An 11,260-nucleotide genomic window follows, 5' to 3' on the forward strand; every position below is an offset into this window, starting at 1 on the left:
GTTTAAACGCGAGCATGAGTGTGATTTGTGTGTGTTTGTGTGTGTAAATAAATAAATTAATTAATAAAAAAAAAATATATATATATATATGTGTGTGAGTACGTTTAAATGTGAGTGTGATTTGTGAGTGTGTGTGTGTAAATATATATATATATATATATATATATATATATATGTGTGTGTGTGTGTGTGTGTATGTATATGTATGTGTGTGTTTTATGTAAATGTGATTGTGTTTTGTGTGTGTGTTAGAGAGAGTTTGTGTGTGTGTAAATATATGTCTGTGTGTGTTTTTTTATGTGTGTGTCTGTGTGTATGTTGAGAGAGCGAGAGAGAATGTGTAATGGCCCATTTCCACTGAGGGTACGGTACGGTACGGTTTGGTTTGGTACGCTTTTATAGCCGTTTCCACTGTCAAAAAGCGTACCGAACCGTACCGTACCGTAACACTTTTTCAGCACCCTTTCGAAAGGGTACCAAACACGAGAAAGGGTACCAAAAGGCGGAGCCACACGTGCAGCTGAACGCTATTGGTTTACAGAGATACGTCATTCGCTTACACAACAAGCCAGAATGAAACAAAAAACCGCCATGTTTGAAATACACAGCAAGAGATTTTAGCGGAATGATATATACATATAATAACGAGCCATGGTCAACCAAACCTTGTCGTCGTCTTGATGAACAGCCACAAAGCCAAGAAGAAGAGCATATTTACCCTGTGCCCCGTAGTTTTTTACGAGCCAGTCTGAAGTGCGCGTGGTTTCACTTTCTTGCTAGCGCTCGCGCGCGTCTAACGTTATATCTGAAATAACAAACTTCTTGAGCTGATGATAATAACCTGCGCTTGATTATTGATGTGCTTTTGAAACCTGATCCTGTCAGACACTGACAAACTGTGTGTTTGTGTAAGTGTGTGTGCGTAAGATAGAGTTTATGTGTGTAAGTGAGAATATGAGTGTTTGTAAGTGTGTATGTGTGTGTGTTTGGTATGTGAGCGCTCAGACCAAAGGGAGTCAGTGTGGACAGAGGAAGGATGGTTTGTTACCTGAGGCTGTAAAGCTCTAAATGGAGATTTGACTTCAGCTCAACCACAAACAAAGACCCCGAGTGTGTGTGTGTGTGCGTGCGTGTGTGTGTGTGTGTGTGTGTGCGTGTGTGTGTGTGTGTGTGTAGAGTCTTTTTGTCCCCTGTAGGAGAAAGACAGAACATAAATGCTCAGGGGGAAGGGAAAGACAGTGGGGGAGGTTTATAAGTCCAGCAAATGGATTTATTTGGACAAATCACATGGTTTATTTACATTTTGCAGCATTAAACTGCTTTTATAATCAGTCCAATTTATAAAACTTAATCGATTAGGTACCAAACTACAATATAAACATTAATTTAGAATAAAACTACATTTGGTAAAGGGTTATGGGTTAGGGTTATTAAAGTATTGGAGGAGTTTAGATGCAAAAACCTCTAAATGCCGTCTAAATTCTTCCTTTAATCAGGCTCCTGTGTGTATGATCCATAACATCACTTTAATGGCAAAGAAGAAGTCCTTTTCCTGGTCTTTAATGTGAAATATTTCAACAAAAACAATGACAAAACAACAAAAACAAACGATCTCCGACTGATTGTTTTGGCGTGGATCCGAGCGCGATTGCTGGATTCACATATCCCAAATAAACCACGCTAACCTGCATTTCGTTGCCTTGTACTTGTACATGTGTGATGACAATAAATTGAATCTAATCTAATCTAACTGGGGAAACGCACCAGGTTCTCGAACAAAAGTCTAGGCGTGAAAGCACCCTTAAGGCCCGTGCACACAGAGGCTTTTTGCTCGCGTTTTCTGTCAACGTTTAACGCCTCGTGACTAAATAAAGGGCGCCAACGTGCAAAACAGCAGACGTAAAAGCGTCATGTTTTTAACGTCGCATGCTTCTCCACTGATCAGATTGGCACTGTTGTTCACGTGCACGGAGCTGCTGAAGTTACAGTATACAGCACTTGGAGGCGCTCAAGAGCAAAACTGTCAATGCGAGCGCACATTGAGGAATTATTGCTGCTCTGGTGAACAATAATCATCTCTTCATCGCTACAGCTGGAGCTGCTTCTTGAACCATTCATAACAACAAGCGTGTCAACTTTCTGTCTTCTTCTGTGTTACAAGCGGGTGTCAGAACCTTAAAGTTGTGTAGCGCCATCTAACATTAAGGAGGGATTTTTGCATACTCTTCTGCTCGACGCCAGTGAAAATCGCTTGGGTTTGACCATAGAAAAACGTATCAAAAAAACGCTGACGATAAACGCAAACGAAAAGCGCCCCGGTGTGTACGAGCCTTTAGACAATAACATCACCTTGAATGACTGAAAACATTGGCAGAAAGTCAGATTCTTATTGGCTGTCGTCATTTTTCTCATTAGGGATGGGAAGATAGTGAAGCCCTCATCTGATTGGTCAGATTTAAACAACTTTTGCATGCAGCACTTAAAGTTTTCTTCAGCTTAATCCCTTATTAATCAGGGGTCGCCACAGCGAAATGAACCGCCAACTTGTTCAGCGTATGCAGCAGATGCCCTTCTAGCCACAACCCAGTACTGGGAAACACCCATACACACTCACAGTTACACACTCTCTCAAACAATATGATCAGTTTAGTTCATCAATTCACCTGTAGCGCATGTGTTTGGACTGTAGGGGAAACCGCAGCACCCGGAGGAAACCCACACCAACACGGGGAGAACATGCAAACTCCACACAGAAATGCCAACTAGCCCAGCTTGGACTCGAACCAGTGACCTTCTTGTTGTGAGACGACAGTGCTAACCACTGAGCCACCCAATATGGTTATGCATATATACTATTATCGCGGTAACGATACTTTTTTCGATCTTTTGTGCAGACCTAGTGTGAATCGTAGGGTTCTAGTTGAGAGTGTTTGGTCTGGTAGCGTTCAGGATGTCAACTGAATGCTTGAGGCTGCAGAAGACATGAGTGTGTGTGTCATGTTGCACACTCTATTTCAGGACACACTCTGCGTCTGGCTGTCACCATGTCATTCGGGGTGACACTGTGGTCATCCGACCGACACCGAGACGCCACACACACACACGCCAGTAAATTCATAACCTATCCACACACATCTATTCACTCACACACACACACACACACACACACACACACACACACACACACACACATACACACATGTACCTGTGCGCGCTTATTTGATTGAACATGTTGTTTAATCAGATAGCAAGCAAACTTGAGTAATACACACACACACACACACACACACTTTGAGGTCTGTTTGATGTGTGATTTGTGTCCGTGTGTGTGTGAGAGAGTCGTCAGAGAGGCTAGTCAGCAAGCAATCAAGACTAAAATAGCATCAGTCTGACACACAGCAACCACACACACACACACAATATTGAATGTATACCATGGTACTTTTTTGACTTCTATATTCATATACCACGCTGCCTAGTGTAAGCATGACAGAATTACTACGGTAACTTATCCAGACATGCATGTTTGTAAAGGTTGTAATGAAGGCTCTGCCTACTGTAGTCATCAAGTTAGTCTGGGCTGGTGCGTAATTAGCGACAGGGCTAAATTACAGCCTACTCACCCCGTCTGAGATTAAAGAGCGACTGTCCTTTACTCTACTAAACCGGCGGCAGCTCATTTTATCCTGAAAGCAAATATTGGTAGCGCATTTAAATACGAGGATACAGACCAATGAGATTCATGGTGGGCGGAGTTAAAGGCTGTATGATATTAGAAAAATCTGACATTGTGATATTTTGTTTTTCTGCGGTAAATATGAGCAATATCACACGAGTAGCAGTGCAATATGGCTGTGATATTGAGTTTATGCAACAGTTTGACGGCATTATCGTGTATATAAAACAGGAAATCAAACACAGAGGGTTTAAAAACCCTTTTGTATGAGGAACTACTTTCTTTCCGCCGTTCATTCACATCTGCAGCTGACCGACAGAACAGTTACTAACGTCAATTTAGAACTAGCATGTGAATGATTCTCTAGCGTAATGTCTAAAGTGATGACAAAACAGCTGATTTTGCTCACATTTTAAGATTATAAGGCTGATCAGCATGAAATGTCATCAGTCTACAGAGATATCTCCCTACAGTCTATAATATTTCTCTGTTGCAATCGGTATATTGTGACTGGTGTCCCAGCGTTTACCAGGAGACTTTTAGGAAAGAAAACAGAGGAGACAGAAACTATTTCGCTCTTCATATTGGCCTTTATGCGTTTCTCCCAAGTACTGTCGAATACATACATGCCAGTCAACGACAATGAGTAGGCAAAAGAAAAAGACACTCAAACATCCATCGCAAATAAAATGTTACATTATTGAAATAAAAGAATGATACACCATCACACTTCTCCTCAGAGCTCACCGGAACTGAACTGAGCTCTTAGGCATGCGTGCTTACATCTCAAAGCTAAAATAACCACAGAAGAAGTCCTCTTAAAGGGGACATGACCTTTATATACAATGCATATCAAACATGAAGCGACCATTACAATATCACAATAATTAACCCTCAACAAAGCAGCGCAATAACTACCGCTAACTATCGCTGGTTCGAGCGTTGGCTGGATCAGTTGACATTTCTTTGTGGAGTTTGCATGTTCTCCCCGCGTTGGTGTGGGTTTCCTCCGGGTGCTCCGGTTTCCCCCACAAGTCCAAACACATGTGCTATAGGGGCATTGGGTTGGCTAAATTGTCCGTAGTGTTTGTGTGTGAATGGATGTGTATGAGTGTTTCCCAGTGATAGGTTGAAAAACATAAAACATATACTGGGTAAGTTGGCGGTTCATTCCGCTGTGGCGACCCCAGATTAATAAACAGAGAAAGCCGAAAAGAAAATGAATGAATGAATAAACCATTAACTAAAATTTTTAGCTCTATACTAATTACTAATTGGGTTTAGGTTTGGGTAGGACAAGGGATGTTAAATAAGTTCAGCTAATAAACTCTTAATATTTTACTTAATAGTAACTAGTAGTAAATGCTCATTAGATTATTAAGATCAAGTTCTGTTAAGAAATTATGTAGATTTTCTTTGCGTAAGAACACTTGCATTCATTGAGAACACTTGAAAGTTTATTAATGCTAGCTTCTGATGGTTCTTATTGGGCCCAGTTGGTCAAAATCTAGTTGGTTAATCAGTTGGCGTTTCATCGGTTAGTTTAGTTTGAGGCTGGTATGCCTACAGTACAGTAATTTCTATTAGAAATTCAATGAAGTTAATTGATAATGTTAAACTGACATAATTGTCTCTTTCCTAAAAATATTAGAGTAAAAAACGGGTCTTAATTTAGTGTAGATGGTTAATCATTTGAGATGCACATTGGTGTTTTTATGTTTAGTTTTGATAGAGCTGGCTATAACTTTTTAATTGTATTGAAAAGCCAGTTTCTGATGGTTCTTATTGGTTCAAGTCTGGTTTAGATAGTTATCTGGTTGGTCTGCCCAATGGTGGTCTTGGTTTCATCTTGGTTGAATAGGTCGTAATCCACTTTGGACCAGAAAATACCAATTATTTTCACATGTAATTTGGTTATTAGTAATATGCATTGCTAAGAACTTAAATTTGGACCATTTTAAAGGTTTTTTTTTCTTCTATATTTTTCGGAACCTTCAGATTCTCGATTAAGGAGTCATATATCTACCAAATATTATCATATCACAACAAGCCATACATCAATGAAAAGCTATTTAATTTGCTTTCAGGAGATGCTTACATCTCAATTTTCAAAAATGTATATTAGTACATACGTGGAGGAAATGTTTGGTACTCATAGACTTTGTCCAGGCTACTATCAAGTTAGTTTGCCTTTTATTAATGCTTCTGTTGAGTTACAATTGTATGTTTTAATAACATTTCCATAGTATATTTTTTAATCAGTTTCAGTTTATTTCAGTGACCAGTGTAGCTTTTCTTTCCTCACTAGAAGGTTACCATCAATTTTGTCCACATCTTTATGACTGGTTTTGTGGACCAAGGTTACATATAGTGCGTCTTCTTTATTGTAACATCACAACAGTCAGAATAGGCATTGACAGTGGCGAGGGCGAGCACAGTCGCAGATTTATTGTTGCATTGACGTCAGGGCATTGTTGAGGTTGGCGTACGGTACAGAGGCGGGTCCAGACTAATGATAAGCAGCACTGCTAATGTAAACAAGTGCTGGAGGCCGGTGGCGCTGCTCAGATTCCTCACATTCCGATGCTCCTGAACGCTGAAATTAAGGATGCAAGATATGCTTGGCAGAGATCAGGACGGTTTTCCTGGACAGAAGGCGTCCGCTTATGTGTATGCATGTGTTTACCTTTTTGTGCTAGCGTATTAGCCTAATCTAGTCCTTTTATCTCCTCGCTTTCATTGAGAACACTTGAACGTTTATTAATGCTAGTTTCTGATGGTTCTTATTGGGCCCAGTTGGTCATAATCTAGTTGGTTAATCAGTTAGCGTTTCATTGGTTAGTTTAGTTTGAGGCTGGTATGTTTACAGTACAATAATTTCTATTAGAAATTCAATGAAGTTAATTGATAATGTTAAACTGACATAATTGTCTCTTTCCTAAAAATATTAGAGTAAAAATGGGTCTTTTATCATGTGAGATGCCCATTGGTGGGCATGTTTTTTTTTAGTTTTGGTAGAGCTGGCTATAACTTTTTAATTTTATTGAAAAGCCAGTTTCTGATGGTTCTTATTGGTTCAAGTCTGGTTTGGTTAATATCTGGTTTAGATGGTAATCAATTAACCTACACACTGGTGGTCTTGGTTGACCATCTATGCTGTAGACCATAGACCTGGATCAGAGGTTCAACCGAGTTCACTTTAATTGGTAATTGCCGCTCATTTTTCCTTCTTTAACAGAACTTTTCAGGTTAACTCTGTTAAAACTCTACTGAAGCCAGTTTCCGGTCATTCTTTTTGGTTCAGGCCTGGTTTAGATGGTTAATCGTTTGGTCTGCCCACTGGTGGTCTTGGTTTAAGCTTCGTTGACCACTTTCCACCAGAAAATACCAATTTGGCAACCTTAAAAGCTAATATCTTCTGTATTTTCAAGCAGAGGTCCAACCGAGTTCACTTTAATTGGTAATTACTGCTCACTTTTCCTTCTTCAACAGAACGATTCAGTTGTTGAAACTCTACTGAAGCCAGTTTCTGATGGTTTTTATTGGTTTAGTTTGGTTAAAGTCTGGCTTAGATGGTTAATCAATCAGTGGTGGTCTTGGTTGACCATCTATGCTATAGACCATAGACCACTTTGGACCAGAAAATACCAATTTGGCAATCTTAAAAGCAAATATTTTCAAGCAGAGGTTTAACTGAGTTCACTGTAATTAGTAATTGCTGCTCGTTTTTCCTTCTTCAACTGCACTATTGAGTTTAACTCTGTTGAAACTCTGCTAAAGCCAGTTTCTGGTCATTCCTATTGGTTAATATTGGTCATAATCTAGTTTCAATGGTTAATCAGTTGGCATACCCAATAGTGCCTTGGTTTTTACCCTGGTAGATCTTTTTTTTAGGGACTGGCTTGTACCAGTTTGACTACATTACTCTGGTGTGTCCTCATATTTCAAGAAGCTCACTTGATGAGGTTTAATTGCCATAATAACTCTCTTTTCTTCTTTGATAAACACTTTGTTTACTTTCACTCTAATGGAAACTCCAATGCAGCCATTTTCTCATGGTTCTCACTGCTACATCATGGTCATAATGTAGTCTGGTGGTCTTTGTTTCTGTCTGGTGGACCAGCAAGTACCAATTTGACCGCTTTAATCTGATGTAAAATTGGCTTTAGGCTTCTGCCAGTATCAAATGTTCTTGTTTCTTGATTAATTGCTGAAGCTTTTATCAATACCATTTTATTTGGACCGTAGACCACTTTAGACCAGAAAACACTAATTTGGCAACCTCAACACCTAATATCTTCTGTATTTTCAAGCAGAGGTTCAACTGAGTTCACTGTAATTGGTAATTGCGGCTCATTTTTCCTTGTTCAACAGAACTGTTCAGTTTAACTCTGTTGAAACTCTACTGAAGCCAGTTCAATTGGGTTAAGTTCTGGTTTAGATGGTTAATCAGTTGGCCTACACACTGGTGTTCTTGGTTGACCATCTATACTGTAGACCATAGACCAATTTGAACTAGAAAATTCCAATTTGGCAAATCTAAGTTGCAAGAAGTGTACAGGTATAATATTTTTAAATAATTACCTAGTGTTTTGGTTTACTGTATAAACATGTTCAGAGTAAACAAATGTTTCAAATAAATCTAATTGCAAAAGGAAGATAATGTAGAATAGGTAAAGTCTCAGTAGTAAACTTTAGCTAATCCATATTAACCAAAGCCACATTTATTATGAATTGAGTTAGTTAAAAAATGCTGAATTTTATCAGTTATCTCCATTTATGTTAACAAATGAAGTGTTAATGAATTATAGCCCTTTAAATAGTATTTTATATAACATAACATTTCATATTTTATTTTTAATCAACATTTCGGCAGATTTTAGACCAGATTAAGATGTGAAAATGTTCATGTTTTAAAAAAAAACAAGCATTTAGTGCTGTTATGAGTCTGCATAATCTTAAAAAGCACTAAATGTTTCAAATAATAACCAATTTACTGTATTTTGAAGTGGCCATGATATCGGTATTGAGTTAATAGATAATAATTTAGCAAAGTTAAATTAAAACACTCATCAGGCAATATTAGAACTAAATAAGACACTTTATACCAAATAAACCAATACTTTGTTTTATTTTATGTCACACTCTATTTGATTGAAGGGTTGTGAATGTTTTGTTAAGGTGTTTTTGGTTGAAGTTTATGTAATATTGATTGATCTTGATACTGTGTCACAAAAAAAATAGACTTGTCTGACAAAGTGTACAGTTGAAGTCAGAATAATATTTGGCTAGATATTTTTCAAGATAGTAGTATCGTAAAGCTTAAAATGATAATTAAAGGCTTAACTAGGTTAATTAGGCAAGTTAGAATAACTGCGTTCACACCGAAAGCGGTGAGAGGGTCCAAGGCCGCTCTGGCCGTCCTGGCAACAACGTTGTCTGCTTTCAGCTCCGGCAGCGAGAGTGTCAAAATTCGCTACATTGATCTCGTATTTAAAAGAGCCCTTGCAGCATATCAGTTACATTCCTGCATAAAACATGCTTTCTAGCGTGAAAATGTTGCACACTTCTTATCAAATTCATTTAACGATGGAAGATCAAGCATGTGTTGTGGCTTTGCTTCACTTAATTATCCAATGTCTGAAATATCCTGAAGCAGCAATACTGTTTTGTACTGTCGCATGAGATTCCCGCTCTTTTAAAGATAAATATATACAACATTAATGCAGATCAGTAACTCGCCAGTAACTTATTTAATGCATGTTCCTGTAAGAAAACATTGTAAATCCGGCTACCGCAATAATCAAACTCTTGGGAGTAACTGTGGTCGGAAGCAAAGTTCACAGGTCTGTGTTTTCTGAACTCCTCTCAAGCAGTGGACTTCTATATTCTGATTGCTTGCTGCCGAACCGCGTCATAGCTCATTACTATGAAGTTGACATGATTTCAACTCTCCTCGACGCTCACACCGGCGAAGACGCGCCGTGCTGCTTATCGCCGCCGGCTCTCATTGAAAATGAATGACTTCCGGATACTTTGACGCCCTCGCCGCTTTCGGTGTGAACGTACGGTAATTAGGCAAGTCATTGTAAAACAGTTCAATAGACATAGACAATAGACTTTCTCCAGAAGAAAAAATATTATCAGACATACTGTAAAAAATTCCTTGCTCTGTTAAACATCATTTGGGAATTATTAGGAACAAAATATATAAACATTTTGACTTCAACTGTATATCAATCAATCAATCAATATTGAACATGATGTCTAATCGACATTACGATTAACCAGATCTCTGTTTGTGTCTCTGCAGATTCGCTGGCTCTTCAGGAGCGTGGAGAACAGCCTCACTGGTGTGTGGTGGCGTACTGGGAGGAAAAGACCCGCGTCGGGCGCCTCTACTCCGTCCAGGAGCCTTCTCTGGACATCTTCTATGACCTACCTCAGGGCACGGGCTTCTGCTTGGGCCAGCTCGCCTCCGAAAACAAGAGTCAACTGGTGCAAATGGTTCGGGCCAAAATCGGCTACGGCATCCAGCTGAGCCGCGAAGCCGACGGCGTTTGGGTTTATAACCGGAGTTGCTACCCTATTTTCATCAAGTCAGCCACACTGGACAATCCCGACTCGCGGACGCTGCTGGTGCATAAAGTGTTTCCCGGGTTTTCCATCAAAGCCTTCGACTTTGAGAAGGCGGGAAGCTTGCAACGACCCAACGACCACGAGTTCAGCCAGCAGCCGCGGACGGGTTTTACCGTGCAGATCAGTTTCGTGAAGGGCTGGGGTCAGTGTTACACTAGACAGTTCATCAGCAGCTGCCCCTGCTGGTTAGAGGTCATATTTAATAACCGATAACAGCAGGCCACGCCCCCATTCCTTCAGCACCATTGCGATGGACTTCCCCTTACCTTTTATGGACTACGCCGTTTTGTTCTCCAGAGGATGTTTTACGCGCGAAACAAAAAACAGACTTTAATAAACGACTAAGATTTAAGTGAAATAAAAAAAGCTAAAAGTGTATTTTATGTTAAATATAAATATATTATTACCTGTAAATACGAAGTTTTATATGCATTGTTATTTATGTATTGTGCAATGTGTTGATGAGAAGAGTAAAAAAAGAGATGCACTTTGCTTAATATAAATGCAAACGAAGAAATGCCAAAATAAAAGAAAAAATACTGAATAATACGTCTAACTGTGTTTATTATGTTTGTTGGGTTAACTTTCTAAGAAAAGAGGTATAGTAATTATTTATTTATTTTTATTTTTTTAATTAAGCTACAAATTAAGTTTCAGCAGTTTTAACTGCGATAAATGAGTTAAAATAATTTCTTTTTTCAGTTCATCTTCATTTCTACAGCACTTTTACAATGTAGATTGTCAAAGCAGCGTAACATAGAACTTCCAGTAGATTGAAACTGTGTCAGTCTGAAAACTGAGTTGAAGTTCAGTGTGGTTTAATTTTCACTGCTGAAAGTCCAAACACTGGAGCAACTCCATCGATACGCAGCCAGAAGTTCCAAACCAAGCAAGCCAGTGGTGAGGAGCAAACTTCACCAATTGACAAAAGTGAAGGAAAAAAAC

At 39.0% G+C, this 11,260-nt stretch overlaps 1 protein-coding gene across 1 annotated transcript in view; it reads left to right on the forward strand.

The window, feature by feature from the left end:
* smad7 (SMAD family member 7) overlaps positions 1-10,862 on the forward strand; it is a 33,263-nt gene extending 22,401 nt beyond the window's left edge. Inside the window, exon 4 of the mRNA XM_056446687.1 lies at positions 9,990-10,862. Within this exon, the coding sequence (XP_056302662.1) occupies positions 9,990-10,528 (539 nt within the window). The 3' untranslated portion in view covers positions 10,529-10,862. The remainder of the gene's footprint in view (positions 1-9,989) is intronic.
* The last annotated feature ends 398 nt before the right edge of the window (positions 10,863-11,260 follow it).

The sequence above is a fragment of the Danio aesculapii genome, chromosome 21 (genome assembly GCF_903798145.1).
Source record: "Danio aesculapii chromosome 21, fDanAes4.1, whole genome shotgun sequence".
Classification (NCBI taxonomy): domain Eukaryota; kingdom Metazoa; phylum Chordata; class Actinopteri; order Cypriniformes; family Danionidae; genus Danio; species Danio aesculapii.